The following is an 18,483-nucleotide window of genomic DNA, read 5'->3' as shown; positions in this document are numbered from 1 at the left end:
ACACAGGGACACGGTGCTTCACACCACAGCTTCCCTTTATTTCCTCCAGGGCCTCTGGAGTCTGGGTCAGGCTTCAGCCTCTCTGCCCTACTTTGGTCCCCCCAGCTCCACAGAGGAGGAGGCTCAGAGGACCGTCTCAGCCATGCTGTGGTCATCGAGGAACTGGGTTATGAGTTTGGGGTGCTGCGGGCCTGGCACAGGGTCAGCCCCCACTTCTGTCTCCTTCTCATCTTCCTCTTTGCCCTGATCCTTGGAGAAGTATAAGAATACCTAGGGGTGGATGGCCCAGGGAAACAGGAGGGGAGGTCAGCTTGAGGGCCTAGCCCCCAACCCCATCTTTACCCCCAGCCCCGTCCTGGCGCGGCAGTCACCTCCTCCAGCGTGGTCTGGCTCACAGAGAAGTCCTCCACGCCATGCTCTGCGCCACATGCCGCCAGCAATCCAAAGACGAGCGCCAAGGTGCAGCGCCCTCCTGGCAGCAGCTGGAAGCGCAGGCGGCCACCATGTGCCTCCCGCAGCTCAGCTCCCGGCAACGCCTGGGCCACAAAGTCGGCCGCCGACTTGGATCTCGACAAGGGCACCCTCAGGGTCAGTGTATGGCCACCTCCGAATCTGGGGTGGGGTGGGGTAGACCATAGCTAATGGACCCGCCCATATCATCTTCCAGCCCTTTTCTAGCCCCACCCCTATACTTGGTTCCTCTAGACCCCCAGGCCAACCTGACCCCAACCTCTGCTCCTAGCCCCGGCTACATGCTCATCTGGTCTCTAACCGTGCTGTTCCCCAGTCCCACCCACGCAATGCCATGCCCCACTGCAATAACCAGGTCATACCCACTTGCCGGACCCTCTTTGGCCTCTGCCCATGGACACATCTTCACCCATCAGACCTCCTCCCCATCTCAGTCCAGCCTTGTCCCCTCTCCTGGACAGTCCATGATCCTTGCCTGTTCCCTGGTTAGAACCCAAACTGGCCCCACCTGATCTCCCCTCCAGGCCCACCTACACCCCCACCCTGATCTGCCCGCATCCAGGCCCTGAGGCCTTGCCCGGCTTACCTGCCCTTGAGGTGCTGTGCACTGCCCAGGCAGCGGAACCGCCCATTCACCATGATGGCCAGGCGCGTGCAGAGCGCCTCGCACTCCTCCATGCTGTGGGAGCCCAGTGACATGAGTTCCAACCAGGCCTGGACCCACGGCGCTTGGCTCTGGGCTGCCCTTCCCAGGGACCCTCAGCCTGCAGCTCTAGGCCACCCTGTGTTCTGGACATTTCCTGTCAGTCCCAGACTGCTCTGTTCCCCAGGCCCACCTGTGTGAGGTGAGTACCACGGAGCGGCCCTCCCGCACCACGGCCAGAAGACTGTTCCAGAGGAACCGCCGGGCAGCAGGGTCCATGCCAGTGGTCGGCTCGTCCTGGGCGCAGAGCAGGAACATGCTTAAATGTGGCCCCTTCCCCCCTACCCTGCCCTCCCATCCGCACACACATACCAGAAAGACTAAAGCCGGGTCCCCCACCAGAGCCACGGCTGTTGCCAGCTTTCGCTTGTTGCCACCACTGTAGGTGCCCGCGGGCTGGTCAGCATACTGAGGGAGGCCCAGGCGTGCCAGGCCGTAGCTTGCTGTCTATGGCAGGATGGAGTGGGAAGGGCAGAGTGAGATTGGGGTGCAGGGTGAGTGGGAGGGGCTAGGGAGGGGATATGGTGGCGGTTTAGTCACTCAGTGGTGGACTCTTTGTGACTCCATGGATTAGAGTCCGCCAGACTCCTCTGTCGATGGGATTTCCCAGGCAAGAATACTGGAGTGGGATGCCATTTCCTTCTCTGGGGATCTTCCTGACACAGGGATTGAACCCGGATCTCCTGCATTGCAGGCGGATTCTTAACCGACTGAGCGAGCCACCAGGGAAGCCCAAGGATATCGAGGGAAGGTAACTAAAGAGGGTGGGGCCAGAGCCAGTAGGGGCGGGGCTGCAACTGGAGGCGGGGCCAGATCGAGAGAGAGGCAGGGCCTGGCTAGGTGGCAGGAAGCGAAGCCCTAACCTGGAGGTGAAAGTAGGCGGGGCCACAGCCAGGAAGGTCTAGGAGAGAAGGGGCGGGCCCCTAAGCAGGGAGAGGGTGAGTGCAGCCTGAGGACAGTGGGAAGGGCTGGGGGTGTAGGGGTGGACCCAATGAGTGTGTAGGCGCTCAGGGAGCAGGGGCAGGGCCAGAGGACCTAAGGTCGGGGGACCTAGAGCAGCAGACTGTGGTCCAAGGGAGAGATTGGGGTGGGGACCGGAGGGGTTAATGGGGAGAATGGTCACCTGGGCAACTTGGGCTTCAGGGACTCCTCGCAGGCGTGCATACAGCTCCAGGTGCTCACGACCAGTCAGCAGCTCGAAGATGGCATCCGACTGAGGGCAGTAGCCCATGCGGCGGTGAGCTGCGGCCAGTTCCTGGGCCACGCTGGGGATGGGGAATGGGGGACAGGGAACTCAGGGCACTGGCTGGCCCCGGCCATGCGAGGGGCAAGCAGGGGCCGTGGGGCTCACCCACCCTGATAAGGGACAGGAGGTAACTCAGGGCTGGGTCCATTGCAGGGGGACTCAAGGCCAGGCCGATTCTGTCCATACATGTGAGGGCAGGGGAAGGTGGGGAGGAACAAGAGCCCAGGAGCCCCTCACCTGTGGCCTTCCAGAATGGCCTCGCCCCCACTGGGCAGCATGTCCCCAGTCACCATGCGGAATGTGGATGTTTTCCCTGCTCCGTTCACGCCCAGCAGCCCGAAACACTGCAGGTACACCCAAAGAGGGCACTCATAGAAGCCCAGACAATTGTCTCAGCATCTCTAACTTCTGGGACAGGTTTCTCAGCTTCCACTGAGAGGGCTGTGGGCAAGGGGATCCCTGGGCAGATACTGGGGTGTGTGAGTAGGCACAAGCTGTCACACAGCAGAAATGCTAGATGACACACTGCTGCTGCTGCTAAGTCACTTCAGTCGTGTCCAACTCTGTGCAACCCCATAGATGGCAGCCCACCAGGCTCCACCATTCCTGGGACTCTCAAGGCAAGAACACTGAAGTGGGTCGCCATTTCCCTCTCCAATGCATGAAAGTGAAAAGTGAAAGTGAAGATACTCAGTCGTGTCCGACTCTTAGCGACCCCATGGACTGCAGCCCACCAGGCTCCTCCATCCATGGGATTTTCCAGGCAAGAGTACTGGAGTGGGGTGCCATTGCCTTCTCCGAGATGACACACAGCATGTATTTAATCAATGGACACAGTAGATGTTCTATAAAGGTCACTCGCAGTCAGTGCTCCATAAATATTAAGGCAGGAGTTGGCTGAATGTTTCCTGCCATGCAGTGGGTACTGACAGCAAGAGCACCTGGTGAGAATTCATGCTGGGCACACAGTCAACCCAAGATGGAAAGGCTGACTGAACACAGTAGGCATTTGCTAAAGAGTGATGGCAATTTATACCAACACACCACAAGTGTCCACAGGTGTGTGCTAACCCCTAGTAGGTGGCCAGGAAATGTACCACAGCAGACAAGTTTGCACAAAGTAGTTGCTTGAATGTGCATGGGTACAGAGCAGGTGCCTACTAAATATTGGTTGTGAGCAAGTGCTTGATACATATACAGTATGAACTCAATAAATGTTGGTGTTTGATAAAAGTTGATCATCACAAAGGTGGCATTCAATATACTTTTGGTACACACAATGGTGGGGGGGTTCAACAAGCTTTACTGTATACAGTTGGTACTCAATAAATCCTAACATATAGTAGGTACACATAGTAACTGGCACATGTATGGGAGCCCAGTAGGTGCTCAATAATAAATTTATCCTCACTAAGATCTTGTTAATCCTATTGCACAGTCAGGATCAATAAATGTAACCATGCAGTAGGAGCTTCATATTTGTTGGCTCTAAATAGGAGCTCAAATACTGACAGCCAGTAGGTACTCAGTATATGACAACAGACACAGAGTAGGTGTTCTATAGGGAGAGGTAGGCACAAACATGGTAAAGACCAGTGGGCGTACAATAGGGCAGCCTCTCACCCTTGCATCACCTGGACTTACCTCACCAGGAGGGATCCCCAGGCACAGGCGGTCAACCGCTGGTGTCCTCTGCCCAGGGTACACCTGGGAGGATGGAAGTCTATGAGAAAGGTGGGTGGGCCAGTGGAGGCTCCCCAACCCAGCAGTGGAGGCCCCCCAACCCACACCCACCTTGGTCAGGTCCCTCAGTACCAACACATCCCCCTGGGTGGCCCCTTGTACTACCCGTTCCCGCTCACGGGCCACATCCTCATCCTCCTCTCCCAGGGCGGGTAACGGCCTCAGCTTGGGTCTGAGGACAGAGAGATGAGTGGGCCGAGAGCAAGACCCCAGGCCCTGCCACCCTCCCTGGTCCCCACTGACTGTGGTAGGAGGCGGTTGTGGTGCTGAAGCAGCAATGTAAAGAGGAGGAAGACTGGCCCCTGTACGAACATGGCCAAGAGGTTCTTGCCGACCACCTCCCAACGCAGGGGCGACTGGAAATGCCCCTCTCCTGTGGGGACATAAGGAGGGATAGGGTCATTTTAGGGTCTTGGTTACTGGGTCTCTCCCCATTCAGGTCACCTTGGGTTCTTAAGGGAAAGCACCAAGCTGAATAGACACTCAACTGGGGTCTAATTGGCATGGAAAACAGTGGCATTGCCATCTCCTTTATTTAGTGCCTTAGACCTCTTGTGACATGACCAAGATGGAATTAACTTTTATGGCTGCTTTGCTGCACTTTTAACTTTGCCTACCCACCCTTCCAGGTCATCTAAGACCTCAAGTTCTCTTCCTAGGGGCTGCTGTTTGTCTCTGCACTGTAGGATTGACTCCTGTCTGGCATTTCCCCTCCTGGAGAGAAGTTCTCACCCAAGCGCTCAAAGGCATCAGCCATGGCCTGGTTCCGCACCATATCGATGAGGCCCCGGCCCAGGCAGAAGTGAGGAAAGATAAGGAAGACCCGTTTCAGGATCCGGCTCACCTTCTGCAACTTCTGCTCAGGGGCAAATTAAGAAGGAGGTGGGTCAGAAGCCAAGGCTGAGGCCCAGTCTGACCCCAACCCAAGGACCAGCCTTTTGGGTCCCACCTGATCAGAGAAGAGCTCGAGCACGAAGGTGGCCATGCTGCCATTGATACCAATGAAGAGATTGATGCAGGTGAGCACAACATAGGCTGTGCTGGGCACAGAGAAGAAGAAGGAGGCTGGGTACATGAGCGGCGTGATGGACCAGCTGAGGGGGAACAGGAGACACTGTTATTGCCAGACAGGCTGAGCAGCCCTGAGAAGAATATAGATCTCCCATCCTAAACTGTGCTGGAGACCTCTGTAACATGGTCAGGTCAAGATGAGCTTTTAAGGCCTCCTTGGCATATCCCTGAATAAGATCACACTTGGGGTCCTCTCAGATCTCCATATCCTCTCCTTAGGAGCTGCTATAGAGTCCTAGCTCCCTCAACAGAGTCGAGGGAGAACAAGTCCTGGAGGGGCTGGGAACCTCACCCATACAGTAGTAGCAACAGCAGGAGGGCAGGCAGGTTGGCAGGGGCCACATACGCCCTCTGCTGGAAGGCCAAAAAGATGAGCACCACGATGCACGCTGACACCAAGTAGTTACACTGCATTGGAGACGGTGGTCACACCTTCAGTATGCTGAGCTACCCGGGAAGCCCACAGGCATCCTTGGCATTGTGTCCCACCCCAACCTCCCCGTGCTTTGGATAATAGGATGAGGTCTCCATCATCCCCAAGACTTCAGTGGTGCCATCCTAGACAAGTTCCTGACCAAAAAGGGCCAGAAGAGGCAGTGGCAAGTGATGGCAGGGTCCCCACCCCTCCAGGCAGTCTGCGCACCATGTCCCAGAGAAAGTTGCCAAGCCAGTAGAGAGTGGGGGGCAGGCCCCCCATGCACTGCAGGTGTTTGGCTCGGGTGACACGCTCGTCAATGAGGACAAGGATGAAGCTGGCCGGGACAAAGGACATGGCGAAGACCACGCAGATGGAGACAAGCACGTCCACCGAGGAGGCCATCCTGGGAGTGAAGGGGCATGAGCTGCTCAGAGAGGAGCTGTGCTCACCACTGATGGGACTGAGGTCCCCAGGGCTAAACACAGCTGGTGGGGAATGTCGTGAGCCATTTTGAACTGTTAGGGAGAGATCGTCCAGGTCTCCAGTAGGATAGAAGTTGATGTGACAAGGACGCGCAGGCAGCTGGGGGAGACTGCAGCCCATGAAGCCTGATGATGCCCCATTACCCTGGCCTAAGGGGTGGAGAGGGAAAGTTCTTGTTCTCTGTTTACACAGCAAGAGTGTGGCAGAGCGTAACTTCAGCTTCCACCACCAGAAACAACAGAGAGACCAACCGGGGTGGGGGGATACATGGGACAGGGGAACACACAAGGTGGAGTGGCACACAAGGCAGAGCAATTCACAAGGCGGCAGGACACACGGGGTAGGGGGACTCACAGCGCAGCCTCAGACAACTGCTCCTTGGTGAGGTTCAGCGGGTGATTGAGCGTGGTGATGCTGTGGGTATGGTGGGAGGGGCCTGGTGGCAGGTGGGCACGTAGGAGAGCGTTGTTGGCTCGGTTTACAAAGGCCACCATGGCGTGCCAGCCCTTGTTGTTAAACCAGATCTGTGATGGAATTGGGGCCAAGGGGTCAGTTACCTGGGATCAGACCTCCCCCACCACAGTGCCAGCCAGCCACCGCCAGTTACCACCTTGAGGCCATCCTGAGTGTCCAGACCAACAGCCCATGCTGTGAGGTTGTTCAGGAGGTGGTCAAGCGCCTTGCCTGGTGTGGGGTTCAGCAGTGCCCGCAGCTCCTCCACGGAGCGACCCACCTCCAAGCCCGAGGGAAGGCCTGGGTCTCGGCCCCCCAGGGAGAAGCCCCCATACCTGAGGGGCAGTGGAGGTGGGAGATACCCGAAGGTTGGGAGGATGGGGCGGCAGGCAGGCAGAGGGCACAGGAAAGGAACCCATGCAAGGGACCCTCCTCACCTGACCTCGTTCACCCATTTCTTGGTCTTCAGGCTGTGAGAGAGACAGACACAGACAGAGAGGTGAGTGGGACAGAGACAAAGATGCTAGTGAGTTGAGTGAGACAAATTAAAAGAAAGAGGCACAGAGGGCCCCCAGCAGGCCCCAGCCCAGAGCCCCAGCCTGGGCATCCCCCCAACCCCTCCCAGGACTAGACTACATCCTCCCCACTGGAGCCCTGCTACAGCTGGCCATGCCAAGTCCAGAGTGGTGCTCACCCTTGGCGCACCAGGCGTGGGTAGGTCTTGACCAGGAAGTCAGACAGGTTTCGGCCCGTTAAGTTCTGGACCACTTCACCAGAGCTGGTTGGCGCCTGGGGTGGCGGGGGGCCACTGGCCGTGGCAGGGCAGTCAGGCAGCAGGCGGCGGGCACCAGGCCGGCTGCACTGGCAGGCGGGGGATGGAGACTCTGGGGTCCAGTTGCCACTGGCCAAGACCTCAGCCACGTCCGCAGGGACATCAGGCACCAAGAAGTGGCAGAGGGCAGGCCGTGCGCACGCTGGTGCCCTGTGGGGGTAGGAGCAGGGTGGGGGTGGGACTGGAGGCACCCTGCTCCCAACCAGGCATAGGGGATGCTCCAGAGCCCAGACAGGGAAACAGAGGCCAGAGAGGAGCCAGGCCCAGGCTGGAGGGCCCTCACCTGCTGGAGTTACTTTTCAGGTAAGGCTCCTCCAGTCCGGCCTCCTCCAGCAGGGCCTCAAGTAGACGAGCATGTTCAGGGTCCCCTGGAGTGTCATCACTGTGTATAGTGGGTGCAGGGTCAGGGCTGTGCCCACAGGCCCCTGGGCACCCCCCTCAACCAGGCCCCTCTCCTCTGCACCTACCTGAAGAAGGACACCTGGGAGCCATACATGCTGGGGCTCAGCTGCAGAGCCGGGTAGTAACCAAACGGTGGTGCAATGAGGCTGAACACCAGCGCCAGGCCCACGAAGAGAGCAGGTAGCACAATCTGAAGGGCCAGCTCATCAGCTTCCCGCCCATCGGCTGCCAGGCTCACCTGCAGCCTTCCCTGATCTCACTCTAGAACCATCCATGGCTCCCCAGTGCTCTCAGTAAAAGTGTCCAGAGTGGGGCATACACCTGGGCTTATGGGGCTGAATTAGGTTGTAGAGTGGAAAACAGACACCGAGAGGCTTCCCCCACAGCCCCCCAGTAGGTGGCCCCTCACCTGAGCAAACAGGCCACGGCGGCTGCGACGGGCAAGCAGGAAACGCTTGAGAAGTAAAGCCCGGAGCTGCTGGCAGGTGAGCGCCCAGCTGTGTACGCGGCCTGCGGTGGCCAGCCCAGAGCCCTGTAGTGCCTGTGTCTCAGGGACAGAGCCAACTGTGGGGGATGGGAGGGTCAGTGCTCGGCCCTGGGGACCAGGAGGGGCCACAGGGTGGGGCAGGGACAACTCACCCAGTCCCCCATTCTCCAGGGCTATCTCCTCTGGCGGAACCGGGAGCTGCCTAGTCACGTCGGGATGAGCAATACCCAACCATCGGCCCTGCCTGGGCCTACCATCTGCAAAGTCACCAGCGTTGGGGTCAGGCTTAGTGTTTGGCCTGGGGTCTGGGCCAGTGTCAAGGCTCACAAAGGAGGGGTCAGGAATCAGGGTGGAGGTCAGGGCTGTAGGTTGGGTCATGTTAGCCAAGAGTGGAGACTTGGTCTAAAGTCAGGTTGGACTCTGGACCAGGGTGAGGGGACAGGACAGAGGCCTACAGGCGTACCCTCTGGGCCTGCGTCCACAGCACAATCCTCCACCACCTTCAAGAAGATCTGGGAAGACAAAGCAGGGGGCTCGGATAGAGCCTGGGGACACACGAGAGGGAGGGGGACTCAAGGGCCACATATCCCTCAAACACTGGGGGTCCCCAAGCCTCCCTGAGGGCCTCTGAGCCTCCAGGCCTCCACGTGGGCCCTGCCTCCTCCCTGGGATGCCCAAGTGTCCACAGCAGACTCTTCTTCATCCTTCTAGGCACCACCTCCTCCAGGCAGCCCTCCTCCTGCCCCCAAACTCATCTAGCAGCCACACCTCCTCCAGGCTGGTGTCGGAGATCCCATAGCCAGCCAGCCCCAGCTCCCCCAGCCGCTGGTCCAGATCATGGAAGAGCTCAGCGAAGCTGCCATCCAGAGCACCCTTGTAGGGCAGTGCCAGCACCAGCTCATGTGGCAGATCCTTGACCAGCCGTGCGCCGGGCACGTGGTGCTGCACCATGGCCCACAGCTGGGCTGCACCTGGGCGGGCAGCAGGCACGTCAGGGGCCCTGGGGTCCCATGTTGCTCCTGCCCTACTCCCTTGGGGAAGGGGCTTGGGTGACCCACAAGGGACCGGTCCCTGAGGGCAAAGGAGGTCAGGATTAAGCACCCAATGGCAGGACTTGACCTGGGGCCAGGGCCAGAGCCCACTCTGGGTCAGAAGTAGGTGTGTCAGCTCAGCTCAGGGGTCAGGTCAGGGGTCAAGCCTGGGGTCGTCAGGCCTATTGCCCTGAACCAAGTCACTGCCCCCCACTGGCCCCTCCCTCTGGCTCTCCCAGCCCCATCCACAGCCCCTCACTCAGGCTCTCCCACCCCCGCCCTCACCGGCAGAGCTGGCCTGGCTGCCTGGCTCCCTTTTCTGCCCAGCATCCATGCTGTTCTTCAAGCCAATTTCACCCTGGGGACAGAGGAGCATCAGCCGCCTGGCCATCACGCCTGGATGGAGTCTTAAGAACTGGGGTTGGATGTCAGTTCCAGCCCTAACCTTTTTGCTGGTCGCCAGAGGCGGGGGGCCCTTGGCCAATGTCAGGTAGTATCCGGAGCCCAAGTGACGTCGCAGGAAGAGAGGAGAGCCACAGCAGCACAGGCGGCCCCCTGCCATTACCGCCACCCTGTCTCCCAACAGCTCCGCCTCATCCAGGTGGTGGGTGGAGAGGATCAGTGTGCGACCTAGGCAGGGGACCCAACCCACACACGTCACCAGGCTGCCCAAGCTGCGGTCCCTGCCCCATGCAGTAAATGCCTGCTGCTGCTGCTAAGTCGCTTCAGTCATGTCTGACTCTGTGCGACCCCATAGATGGCAGCCCACCAGGCTCCCCCGTCCCTGGGATTCTCCAGGCAAGAACTACTTATCCCTTAAAACCCCATCTTCCATCACCTCTTTGTCAGAAAGATCTTCTGGCCTTTCAATCAGCATCCAGGGAAATCTCAGGCCACTCCTAGTTCTTACCTTCACGATATTTGAGCAGCAGCTCCCAGATGCCTCGACGGGAAGTGGGGTCCACACCAGCTGTGGGCTCATCCAGGATAACAACTTGGGAGCCACCCACAAAGGCAATGGCCACTGAGAGCTTCCGCTGCATCCCGCCTGGGTTGGGACAGGGGTCAAGATCTCCACAGTCTTGGGCAGGGCTGCCTCCCTTCTCCCGGCACCTTTCCCTACCCACCTGGACCACAGTGCCTGATTCCTCCTGGGTCCCCAGGTCTGCCCATCTCCTCTGGCATCCCACAGTCCTCAATATAAAGTCCCAGCACCACCCCCCAGCCTCATCTCTGCAGACCTGGAGGCTCCCCTAGGTCTGGGCTCACCTGACAGGTGATGAGTCTGTGCATGTCTTTTGGGGATCAGCCCCATGTCCTGCAGCAGCCGGTCCTGCTCGGGACCCACGGCAGCTGTACTCAGACCCTTCAACCGCCCATAGAACCAGACGTGCTCATCCACAGTCAGCCTGAGGCCGTGTACAAAAGACAGTTGGGGGGGTTACCATGGCAGGCAAGGCCCCAGAGAGCACCCAGCACACCCACTGCCATGCCCCAGGCCCATGGAGACGCACAGGTCAAAGAGCACGTTGTACTGTGGGCAGACACCCAGGCAGGGCCGGATGGCTGCCATGCTGGTCCGGACGTCGTGGCCCAGGACAGAGGCGGAACCAGCCGTGGGTGGAAAGAGGCCACTCAGGATGGACCTGCAGGTGCAGGGGACTCAGGGCAGCTTCAGAGGGGAAGCTCAGGCTCCCAGAGCAGGGGCACCAGCGTTTATAGGGCACCTACTGTATGCCCAGATCAAAGGGGTAATATGTTCCCATTTTACAGGGGAGGGAAGACGAAGCTCAGAGAAAATATTCATCACCTGTCTATTGTGGATCCAAAGTGAACTAAGGGGGAGGTCCAAAGGGAACTGGGGCTGGGGGACTGCAGGGGGCATCAGGGTCCCCCCTCACTATACAGATAGGGACCTTCTGACCCCAGATGTCCTTTCCCTTGAACAAGTGTGCAAGTTGAGACCCAAGAAGAGGAGCTGGAGGGGAGGGGAGGGGAGCTGTGGGGGGAAAGAAGTGATGGCTGCTCACATTGTGGTCGTTTTACCAGCCCCATTGTGGCCCAGGAAGGCAGTAATGTGGCCCTGGTAGAAGTCCAGGCTGAGTCCGCACAGCGCCGGCTGCGAGTTGCCAGGAAAGCGCTTTTCCAGGCCACGTATGGAAACCCCCGGAAGAAGGCCGGGGGGCGCCTCCTCCACCAGCACTGAGGAACGAGGGCAGACTCAGTTATGAGCACCCTCAGAAGCCTGGGGACTGTTCAAGCTGGTCCGTGGAGTCAGGGACTTGTGGGGCTGGGGTCTGTGGGAGTTAGGGGAGCCTCAGGACCTGGGGACATCCAGAGGATTGGGATCCATGGGGACCTGGGTTTTGTGGAGGCTGAGAATCCAGATAGGGAAGTGACAGCTAACGTTTGTCAGGCCTTACCCTTGGGGTCCTGCGCCATCAGAACTGGGGAAGGACCCTTGGGGGTCTGAGACCCAAACCAGTAGCTCCTCCGAAAGGGAAAGTTCCACGGTTCAGGGATCCCGTACTCGCCTGTGGGGAGTGGTGCTCAGTTACCCCTGAGGCACTCCCCCCTGGAGTGTGCCCACCTGGGATGCAGGGATCCAGGTAAGGGGTAACCAGGAAGCCCTGCCCACCTGCCTGCCTGCCCCAGGCCATCCCTCAAACGCAGCCACCAGTGCGCAGGTGCCAGGAAGACCCACCCTTTCACCTGTATTCCAGGCCCCCTCAGCCCCACCCTGAAGGCACCCGCCCTCAGCCCAGTCTCCCCTGCGTCTCCTATGGCCCACCTGGGCATACCGCCTCCAGGTACCAAATGGCAAGGCCATAGAGAGTAGCATCGAGCAACAGAAGGCCCGAGACCTGGGCCAAGCTGAAGACATCTGCTGTAGGCCCAGTGCCCAAGTTGTGCCACTGTGCGCCCTCGCCCTGCTCCTCCAGCAGTGCCAAGCTCTCACAGCCAAAACCGAAGGCGACCGGCGACAGAAGGCTCTGTGGGTGGGGGCGGGTAGCGGCAGGTAGGTAGGTCAGCAAACAAGGGCAGCTGAAGGTGAGGCACCCCTGCACCCACACGGCTCGGCTCTCACCGCGGCCAGGCGGCCGCCCATAGGCAGCTGGTCCCTCCAGGCCACGCACAGCACATAGGGCAGATAGAGTATGAAGTAGGCGAGACCCCCGCAGGCGGCTGCCAAGTTTGCGCGGGAGAAAAAGGCGCTCAGCAAGAAACTCTGGACCACCGTGGCCACAGCGAAAGCCGCCAAGAACAGGAACAGCACCCCAGGGTGGCTGTAGGGGAGGATGTCCCCGAACTGCAGAAGGACAAGGGAGCTGGGGGGAGCGCGCGGATTCGCCCAGGGAGGCGCAACCCCGCGAGGTGCCCCATGCCCGTTACCTCCCCGTACACACGCACCAGTCCCGAGTCGGCAAGGCAGGGGTGCACGCACCTTGAGCACCAGCACAAGCAGTGCGGTGCTGAGGAGGAAGGGCCCGAGGCAGCTGAGGAACCAGCCCAGCCACAGCGCAGTGGCGCTGAGCCCCATGGCGCGCATCGTGTAGCGCAGCCGAATCTCCTTCTCACGCACCACGGCCTTTACCGTCAACGCCACAGAGTAGATCCAAGCCAGTGTCAGGAAAAGTGGCAGTGACCGGCTCAGCACGCGCAGGAACCTGGGGCAGTGGGCAGCTGTGGTGGACGCCAAAGACCCCCGCGCTGCCCCCATCTGACACGACAGTTCCCGCCCTGGGACCCCAAGGTGCGGCGAGGACATTCGCCCTCCATTGTTCTCGGACTCCTGATGGTGCTGTTAGGTTACGTTCTCCCTGTATCCAGAGACCCCAGACCCTGAAGGATCCTGGCTCCTCCAGCTACAAGATCACGGGGAGTGGTCCCTCTGAACCGTAGTTCTCAGCCTTGACTGCGTGAATATTCCAGATGGCACCCAGGCCCCCACCCTGAGACCCAGGATCTGGCATCCGGGAGAAGTGAGGAAAGAGTGCTCACGCATCGTCCACGTAGCAGGGGTAGGGCATCTGCTGTAGGTAGAGGCCGGCATTGGGGGTGGTGCCTGTGAGCACGCGCACGGCTGCGCGCTCCAGCAGGTCTTGCAGGTACACGAAGCCACCCCACACGTAGCGCAGGTCCGTCAGGGGATCAGCGGCCGGACCGGGGTCCCAAAACCTGAAAGAAGTATGGGAGTAGCTGGGACCTGCCCATCACAACTTTAGCTCCGCCCTCACCTGTGTACAAACTACTTAGACCCACCTGCCAAGTGCTTTAATCTTATCCGAGAAGCCAAGGCATTGACCCCCACCCACCAAGCCCTTGGCCGTGCCCATCACACTGTAAACCCCGCCCATCATGGATCCCTACTGGTCTAAGGATTTGGGCCCCACCTACCAAGATCTCTGATAGGTGGCATGGTACCTAGCACCCCCGCTCTGCTTCCGCCCCACAAGGACCCCCACCTATCCTTGATCTTATCGGTTCTTGCGACATCATCGATATCCATGCGGATCTTGATGCGCACGTGGCCATGGCCTGGGGACTGCGCGGGGTCCGGGGAGTCCTCGGGCCCCAGGAAGACGACACCGGCCCAGAAACGGTGCTCAGAGAGCAGCTTCAGGGCCCGCTCCACCAGGGCGGCCTCTGAAGCGGCGGCCTCCAGCTTGTCTAGAGTCACGCACTGCGGAGGAACCTGGGAGTGAGTTCGAGGCCCCAGGGTCCTCCCCTGGACCTGAAGGCGGAGCCGCGCTTCCTCCTTGGAGGCCCTCAGCAGGGCCGCCTCTCCCCTCGGAGACGTTTTCCCAGGTGGACGGTCCCTCACCTCCATCACACGGCCCAGTGTGACTGCCAGGTGTCCCACATCAGCGTGGGCTTTCTGCCAGTTGTAGCCACCGCTGCGGGGATTCAGAAAGGCACGAAAAGCTTCCACTCTGGCCCCACCTCCAGGTCTTGGCTGCCTCCTTCCCTTGTCCTGGATCTGCAGGAGTCTCTGTTCGGGTGTCAGGGAAGGTGGGGGTCTGCATTGGACGTTCAGGGCCTGTCACCCCTCTTCCCATCCCAGTGAGCAGCCTGAGCTCACCGTGGATACCATTCCCCACCTCCACACCCTTGCCTGGAAGTCCCTGCCCTTCTCCCAAATCCTCAGCAGGGGTGACCCTACTGCCACACCCCCCGCCCCCCACACTGCTCTCCCACTCCCGTCCTGGCCGCACCTGTAGCATGGCGACATTGGCACTATCGTTCAGGAAGTTGAAGAGCTGGGGTCCCAGCAGCCCCCACACCTCCTGGATGTCCTTCAACAGCGCCAGTTCCTGGAAAGTTCGGTTGACCTGCAAGAGGTGGGTGCTGAGGTCCACACCAGCCGTAGCTGTTCATGACCCTTCCCTCTAGTGAAGCCCCCTGCCCACCCCTCTTGCCTTCTGCCCTATGCTCTATCCTGCACCTCTGAGCACTGTCTGAAATCTGGAAATCCCTGCATTTCAAACCCCGCTTCCTGCCCAGGGGCAGCCAGTCTCGGGACTCAGGGCTCTCCTGTGGCCTGGCTCTCTCCCCCTTGGCAGAGGCTGGGACTGAGGGCCCCTCGCACTGTCACCTGGGCCATGATCTGCCGGGTGAAGGGTGTGTCAGGCGTGAACAGTACTTTCCCCAGGACCAGCGGCTTCAGGCGCCTCCAGAGCAGGCGGGACAGGGGGTGGGTGTCCAGGGCCCCCATCAGCTCAGTGCAGGTGGGGCCTAGGGCCAGGGTGGGGGCATCATGAGGCCCTGTGCCCATGTCCTGGCCCTGCTTCCCCAGGGAGAGCGGTGGAAACCGGGTTGGTCACTCACTCAGGCTGTTGTCCCACAGGGTCTGCACTGGCTCCTGCCCCACCAGCTCCTTCAGGTCACTGGCCTCATACCAGTTGAGGGAGGGCCCGCCTGGTTTCCTGGGCCCCCTGGCACTGCAGAGGGCTTCTGCCACCGCCTCCAGGGGACCACCTGGCCCGTGGGGTCTCTGTAGCAGGGCCCACAGCTCTCCCAGGCTGGGAAGCTCCAGGAGCTGGAGGAGGGGATCACCAGAGGGCTGGGCAGGTTTCCCTTCCACATGACCCCACCACCAAGCTATAACTAGGGCAGGGCCCTCCACCAGGAGCACCCTTGCCCTCTCTTTCTGCCCCAGCACCCCCACACAACTACTGAGGACAGGTGCCCAGGGTTGCTCTGTCCTCTCCCCTTCCTGCAGCCCACCCCTCTAGTTTCGTGGCAGGGGCTGAGACTGCACTGTCCTCTTACCTCCTGGGCTATATCCTCTGCAGTCTCCACAAGGCTGCCCACGGACTCCTGGGCGTGGCCCAGCACAGAGCCCAGGGATTCCTGGGAAGAAAAATGACAAGATGACAATGAGGTTTGCGGACGTCTTACTCAGGATCCAAGTTCCCAGAGGGTCCATGCTATCATAGCCTCATTTTACAAACAGAGAAACTAAGGCTCAAAGAGGCACTTGAGCTTGTTCAAGGTCTCAGGGCTGGAATCAAAGGAATATCACTCCAGGCAAGGCCCAGGCAAAGGCCTGGAAGCTGGCCCCCGAAAGGGGCAGGGTGAGACTCGGTGAGATCAGGGTCCCAGATCTTGCCCTGTCCCCACCTCACCCCTTGCAGCAGTGTCCCCAGAAGCTGAGTGGCCAGGGACAATCCCTCCTTGGGCTGCTCACTGGGCCAGGGAAAGGCTGAGGGAGTAAAGCACAGAAGCCCAGGGTGAGGCCAAGGTTAGCCAGAGCCGTGTCCCACTTATCCCACTCCAAGCTGTGCCATCAGGTGGAGGCGCAGAGCCCAGCCCCGCCTACCACAGGCCTGCCTTCTCACTTGCTCCGGCTGTGTGTGCAGCCTTCAGAATGGGTATCAGCTTTCTCAGGCTAACCAGCATCCTATGGGCACTGGGGCCCCCCAGGACAGTGCGAGCATCTGCCAGGAGCCGGGAAACCCTGGATACAGAGAGAAGGCTGGAGGCGGAGGCTAGGTGAAGCTGCCCACCCCTGCCCCACTGCTCCCACTGGTTTACAGGGAGTCCTTGAAGTTGCTGAGGACACCAGGCTCTTCGCCAGGGGTTTGCCACGGGAAGCAGGTATTGTTCACGTTGCAGATGAGGCCCTGGAGCCAAGGGATGGTGCCCGCTGAGGGCAGCGGCTTGTTGGGAAAATGACCTGCAGGGACACCAGACATGGGGTTCTTGCTGAGTCCCCACCCCCAGTGACAGAGTGCCCCTCTCAGCCATTATTCGAGCGTCCGGTCTGTGCTCCGGGTTCTTACTGGGGCCCCTGTGCATAGAGTGACCACTGCTAATCCTAACCCCAAAGCTCTGGACGCTGGGGGGCTTACATTCATGCTGCTCGAGTGGGGGGTGGGAATGGCGAACGGCCACCAGGATGAAGAAGAGAAAGAGCGGCCACAACAACTCCACCAAAAGTTGGATCTGCGGGGGCAGAATAGGCTTGGGGAGTGGCGGCCTATGGGGGACTGTGGGTCGCCCCACCCCCAGCCCACCCGACTGGACTTTACCGGCTGCCTCCTGCGATACAGGAAATTCTTCCAAAGCAGCAGCATCAGCTGTGTCCAGAAAGCCATGGTGGAAATGGACAGCAGACAGGACGGAGGGGTCAAGCTGAGGACGTACTGTGTGGTTGCGGGCAACTCTCTGTCCCTCTCTGAACCTCATCATCTATTTCATTGCTCAGCATTCTCGGAAGCTCTGCTTGGAGCCAAGAAAACAGTAGGTGCTTATTAAAGGGGCTCTATTCTCCGGAGGGGTGGAGTAAGCCAACGGGAGACCTGCCCGAATCCTTCCTCATATCTGATTGGTTGCGCGATCTGTCTCTTCCTCCAGAGGAGCAGCTGGGGTCCCAAAGGCGAGGAATTTTCCTGCAGGGGGCGGAGCCTAGGCTTAACTCTTTCATTAAGAGGCTCCACCCTAAGCCTTCCTAAGGGTGGGGGTTGGGGGGTCTTCCAGGTCCTGTCCCCTAGCCTCATCCTTAACCCAGGCAAGGATTCCCTTTCCCTCCTCTCTCCTCCCATAATGATAGCTAGGAGTATTTTATACTGCTCTCTGGAAGAAGGGCTATCCCAGGCCACCAGAGAGGCGAGTCACCCAGCTGGAAGGGGGCTCCAGCTCTGCCCACCCCTCACGTACTATTCGTCGCTCAGAAGAACCCCAAGATCCAGAAAATGAGTAAGAAGCAGGGGCGCTTCTGGAAGCAGCTATTATTTATCATGTCCCTTGCTTGGAGTCCAGCCTGGCCTACTTCATCATCGTGCACAGGGAGAAACTGAGGCCGCCAGAAGAACAGGGAATGGATCCAGGACCCCTGACCCCCACTTCAGAACTCATTTACAAATAGGATCGGGGGGCGGGGAGCGGCCTCAGTTTTTCTATTGGTAAAATGGGGGAGAGAGCTTAGCGGCGTATCAACTGGGAAAGCGGCTGCAGGTAGGTGAGTCTATTGCCCAAGCTCCCCTTGGAGCATTATTGGTCAATTCTGCAGATTCAAACGCTCCCCGGCCAGGGAGTGAAAATGAGTGAGTCTAGATTCGGGCCACACCCTTTAATTCCCACGGAATCTGCCTCCTTTCTACCCATCCGCACCCCCGCACCCTCGCAGGACCATCCTCAGGACCGTCTCACCATTCCACCCCCAGCTCTCTCCACCTTCCCTACCCTCCACAGCGGCCGGGGAGAGCGGCTCCTTTAAGAGGAGCCCTGGCTGCTGGCGAGGCGCCCCTGCTGCGGTTAGTACCCGGCATCCGGGGCCTGCGGCCGCTGGTCTCGGCCATAGCCCCGCCCCATCCACTTCCATTGGCTTCTATATGCGCCACTCAAAGACCTGGCCAGCTGGAGCCGCGCGCGCTAACGCGGGAGGCGGTGTCACAGCGAAGCCGCGCTGAGCCGGGTTTCTTACAGGGATCGCTCTTCTCTTGCTGCATCACCGGGAGGAGGGGGTGCCCCCGGATAAACTCGCATTGGTTGTCCTTGGGACAAAATCGCTAGGTTCTTCCCACGTTGCATAATCGCCTGCAATACTGCAGCTCAGGGTCTCAGGAGATCTCTTTCTCCCCTCTGGCCAGAGGGGGCCCCAGTCCTAACCAAACTCGCCCTGGTACCCTGGGACGCTA

General features: G+C 59.7%; 1 protein-coding gene across 13 annotated transcripts; it reads right to left on the bottom strand.

The window, feature by feature from the left end:
* Positions 1-17: 17 nt before the first annotated feature.
* Positions 18-18,138, bottom strand: ABCA7 (ATP binding cassette subfamily A member 7). 13 transcript variants are annotated; one of them, XM_027970162.3, is made up of 46 exons: positions 16,876-17,071; positions 16,696-16,789; positions 16,379-16,520; positions 16,183-16,301; positions 15,970-16,046; positions 15,614-15,694; positions 15,170-15,380; positions 14,937-15,076; positions 14,557-14,673; positions 14,166-14,333; positions 13,807-14,024; positions 13,343-13,519; positions 12,786-13,008; positions 12,429-12,650; positions 12,132-12,333; positions 11,764-11,874; positions 11,371-11,542; positions 10,855-10,986; positions 10,610-10,749; positions 10,251-10,388; positions 9,786-9,970; positions 9,626-9,698; positions 9,078-9,280; positions 8,773-8,821; positions 8,462-8,566; positions 8,232-8,386; positions 7,888-8,012; positions 7,704-7,802; positions 7,283-7,570; positions 7,026-7,058; positions 6,746-6,923; positions 6,490-6,659; positions 5,878-6,055; positions 5,527-5,642; positions 5,113-5,257; positions 4,896-5,019; positions 4,407-4,536; positions 4,215-4,335; positions 4,065-4,127; positions 2,658-2,764; positions 2,298-2,439; positions 1,487-1,621; positions 1,308-1,411; positions 1,058-1,150; positions 372-612; positions 18-270 (listed from the first exon to the last, which is right to left on the bottom strand). In XM_027970162.3, exons 1-46 carry the CDS (start codon positions 16,939-16,941, stop codon positions 124-126), a joined length of 6,459 nt encoding a protein of 2,152 aa, XP_027825963.2. In that variant the 5' UTR covers positions 16,942-17,071; the 3' UTR covers positions 18-123. The 13 variants fall into 13 exon arrangements, with proteins under 13 accessions (XP_027825963.2, XP_027825961.2, XP_027825960.2 ...); XM_027970160.3 differs by having other exon boundaries at positions 8,232-8,566; XM_027970159.3 differs by having other exon boundaries at positions 4,065-4,335.
* Between the last annotated feature and the right edge of the window lie 345 nt (positions 18,139-18,483).

The sequence above is a fragment of the Ovis aries genome, chromosome 5 (genome assembly GCF_016772045.2).
Source record: "Ovis aries strain OAR_USU_Benz2616 breed Rambouillet chromosome 5, ARS-UI_Ramb_v3.0, whole genome shotgun sequence".
Taxonomy (NCBI): Eukaryota; Metazoa; Chordata; class Mammalia; order Artiodactyla; family Bovidae; genus Ovis; species Ovis aries.
This window is presented reverse-complemented; position numbering and strand designations above follow the sequence as displayed.